The 4,240-nt window shown below is 36.2% G+C and overlaps 1 protein-coding gene across 1 annotated transcript; it reads left to right on the top strand.

Annotated features, from left to right (window-relative positions):
* Nucleotides 1-263: 263 nt before the first annotated feature.
* On the top strand, nt 264-3,783 carry LOC107438789 (transcription factor MafB-like). Its single transcript, XM_016051170.3, has one exon. It carries the CDS (start codon nt 1,348-1,350, stop codon nt 2,392-2,394), a length of 1,047 nt encoding a protein of 348 aa, XP_015906656.1. The 5' UTR covers nt 264-1,347; the 3' UTR covers nt 2,395-3,783.
* Nucleotides 3,784-4,240: the final 457 nt, after the last annotated feature.

The following is a 4,240-nucleotide window of genomic DNA, read 5'->3' as shown; positions in this document are numbered from 1 at the left end:
AACTGAGATGTTTAATAATTTTTGTGGAATCTAAAGAAGGAATAATTCTTCCAAAAAACGACATCCATACGCTATAGTCACGTCCAAAAAGCGCGTTACGAACTTTTGTGCACCCCCCTTTTCGGAATGAAGGGGAGAGGGACTAAGCCCACCCAAAAGTAAGGGGAGGGTATGACGTCGGATTCATTCTATTGGCTGGAATAGAGGGGGTGACGTCAAGCGCTTCATAAATATCAAGCGGTCCCGGATCCAGAGCTAAGTTGAGTCAGCAAAAGTTTTCGTCCAAGTGAGAGAGCGAGAGGAACGAACAGAAAATGCTGACTTCTGCGGGACTTTAGCTGCAACCGTAGCGGTTTTCGCTCCCCTCTCACACGATGATTTCTAAGACTGTGGTACTCGTGGTTAGGATTCTGTTCTTCTGTTAGGCCTGCCTGTTCAGAAGATTTTATTTTGGAAACTTTTTTTTTTCATTCCCTGCTTTGAGTGGGGGGAATTATAGAAGAAGGGGATGCTGATCTAATCGAGATCTGACCGACCTGAGAAGAGGGGGAAAAACTCGATGAAGTGAGCAACCCTCAATGTCGGGGTCTTAATTGAGATTATAATTTGCTGTATCTTTCTTCTCCCCCCTCTGCAGAAAGGGGAGACGGTCAAGAATTTGAATGATACAGGTGGGGGAAAAAACAATTGAATGAACTCTAATGGCCTTTCTCATTTTTCGATGAGGTGACGAAACACTTCAGAAAAAAGAAGGAAAAAAAATCCCCCTTAAAAATTAAAATAATTGTTGACACTCTTCTCTTTTGCTCTTTTATGAGTGGAAACGAGGCTACTTAAAAATGACAAACAAAATATTAAAAAAATCGGTTATAAATTCTAATTTTTGCTCTTAATTAAGGAACTGATTTTTAGTCAGGAAAAAAAAATTCGATTTTTCTCTTCTTTCGAATGAAATTCAGCCGATCTTTTATGCGATTAGCAGTGATAAATGACGAAATGATTGACTTATTAACTTTCCAGTTTGTGACTATTGTGGGAAATTAAAGAGAGAGAAAAATTGATATATTTTAACCAAATTTATAAATCGATGAACACGAAAACTGAAAGAAGAAGATAGCAAGGATAGCATTCTTTGGAAATAGTATTTTAATGACAATTTTTTAAAAGGCGATGTTTCGAAAAGACAAATATTGATTCTTCCGTTCGTCTGCAGTCTACCTCATCGAAGATCTCCGGCAGTGCATTCTGCCGTCATTTACCGTTACGTAGCCGGGAGAGGCCGTTCTGTCGACTACGGAGGGAGTTTGGACCCAACCGGACCCAACGGGCCCGCCTTCATATTTTACGATGATGGAAGGTAATTCTGAGAATCCTCCTGGAGTAGACTACGTTCACGAATTCGATTTGGAGCACTTAGAAGAAGTGGTGAAACAAGAAATGCACAGAGCTAAGTATTCGTCGGGGGTGAATCTCGGAGCCTGTACCACCCCTCACAATGGAATGAATATGCAGCACATGAATGACCATCCCCATCACCATCATCCGCACCAGCCTGTCTACGGTATGAACTCTAATATGGGATCTTCATGCCCACGGAAGCCAGTTGTGCTGGCTGCTGCAACTCCTCCGGACACGCCGCCATGCCACGGAATGCCACCCTCTCCAGCGTTTGTACCGACAGGCAACACTCCTGGACCTCTGATGGACGATGGAATGCTGTGGCTGACCCAGAACCTTCGATATGGTGGTGCCAGTGGCAATCAAGATGGACCTCTGGATTTACGTCCCCCCCAATGTGCCGCAGACATGGAAGCTTGGCTTATAGCGAATGGCGGTGGTCGAAGGGATTATCCGGAGGTTCAAGGTGTGCCCCCATCGCAGCGCGGAGGACCCAATCATCACATTGAGCATCATCACCTGATGACTGCAGCTAACACTAACAGCAACAGCAGTAGTGGCAGCTGCAGCTCTGCGACTTCAACTCTGGGTGGCAGTGTCCCAAACTGTCACCGTGGCGGAGGATCAGACATTCTTGACGATGACCAACTGATATCCTTAACTGTGCGGGAGTTGAACAAGAGGCTGCACGGATTTCCGAGAGAAGAGGTAGTGAGGATGAAGCAGAAGCGGCGCACTCTCAAAAACAGAGGATACGCTCAAAACTGTCGCACCAAAAGACTCGCACAAAGACACGAGCTCGAGTCCCGCAACAGGCTACTGCAAGGAGAAATGGCCAGGTTAAGACAAGAACTGGAACGTGCTTGTCAGGAGAGAGACTTTTACAGGCAACAACTCCACGCTTTGAGAGACTGTGCAGGAGACCCAAGGTCCATGTCAAGTGTATCCAGTGTAGGAGCAGCCAGTAATCCCAGTTCTCCGGAATTTTATCTCTGACGCTCAAATGGACTACCTATTGGTAAGGAACTTTATAGAATATTCAAACGACATTAATGTAATGGCTAAAAGCATGCGAGTTGCAATTACATGCTATAACTTGTTCAGAATGCGGATTCTAAGAAAGTGACCTTTAACATTAAACAATGGTTGTTACATTTATTAAATTGAAAGAGCATTGCCCGGAAAGTATCCAAGTTTGACTGAAAAACTGATTGGAATTTTTTTAAAGTTTAATATAAAAGTGGATAGGAAATATATTTTCACGATTATTAAAGGCTTTGATTTTAAAATTAAAACTCTCATTGCCCGCAGAGTAATGGTTATTAATTTACGTCACTTATAAATTATATATTATTTTTTAAAGGGTTTTAAATCTACTGAATTAAAAAACTATTCATGATTTCATTATTACATCTTAAAAATTTTCAATAGTATTTTTTTTTCCTTTTTTTGGAAAAATATAAAAAAAAAATTTTTTTGATATTGTCTTAACGATATTATCTTAACGTAAAAAAACGATTGATTTTAAAATTTTAAATATGAAATTATACATTTTTAAAACTAAACAGAGGAAAAAAAAAATTCTTCTTAATAAATGTGATGAAATTTTTATTCATCGTCATTCAAATTGACAAGAAATTTCTCCAAAATATTTCATAAATTTTTTCTTCGGAATCTTTTAGAAAAGGACAACAAATAAAAACATTAAACATATCGAGTTTTTTAAAAAAATGCATAGTTAATTAACAAGAAAATTACAAAAGAATTTATTAAATAAAAAACCCTCAAACATTCAATAATTAACTAACATAAAGTTGCAAACTCAGCTTAATATTTCCAATTATAATTAAAAACTTTTATTTCTCTATTTCTAAACGTGATATATGTTTAGGGAATATACTGTATACTGATTAAACTTTTTCCTCAGCAACCAAGTGAAAGAACGTGGTTAATTATATGTTTGACTATTTTTACCAATTATGTTGGGAGAGTAACTGTTTGAAAAGTAATGCTATAATTAGTCCTCTTTTTAAATTGAGCATCTACAAACTCTATTGAGAAAAATAAAGTAGTTTTTAAATAAAAGGTGGACCACAATTGAATGTATTATCACTATTGAATTTCAATACTTGTAATCTCAAACCCAGCACAGCCTATCTAATGCAACCGATGTTCTATTAGCAATAATAATTCTCGTAGCATTTGTATGTAATAATGAAAAAAATTGAAATGAATTATACGTTTAAGAGAACTACTTATTTGCGCAACCTATGAGCATTTGTATGATAGTGGAAAATACCGAAATGAATTCTAAATTTAAATTAAACTTTTTTAAGATTTATTTATTCTCGTAACTTAGGAAGATTTATACGAAAAAGAAGAAAATGTTGAAATAAATTCTAAACTAAATTAAGTTTTTTAAAAAATGGATAATTTCTTCCAGTATTAATACAAAATCGCAATCAAAAGTATAAAAGTAGTACCAGAAAGTGCAATATTCTGTCGGTTTCTACTGGAAAACTACTACTTAACTAAAATAAAATTATTCTTACTCCATTTTACGAAAAACAAGAAACATAACACTTTTATTTTACACAAAAATTTGTTCTTTAATATAACCGTAACAAACGATAATGCAAATTCTAACTCACAACTTACATATACTCAAATAACAAATAAATAAAATCTAGCTTACAGCTTACATCTATTCAAATAACAAATAAATAAAATCTAGGACTTTTAACATGATCCGCAAAGCAGTATATACCCTCAAAGTTCAAAAGTACATAATAATAATTTCAGAATTATAATTCATGTAATCAAAGCTAATTATTAAAAAAAA

This window comes from Parasteatoda tepidariorum, chromosome 6 (assembly GCF_043381705.1).
Source record: "Parasteatoda tepidariorum isolate YZ-2023 chromosome 6, CAS_Ptep_4.0, whole genome shotgun sequence".
Taxonomy (NCBI): Eukaryota; Metazoa; Arthropoda; class Arachnida; order Araneae; family Theridiidae; genus Parasteatoda; species Parasteatoda tepidariorum.
This window is presented reverse-complemented; position numbering and strand designations above follow the sequence as displayed.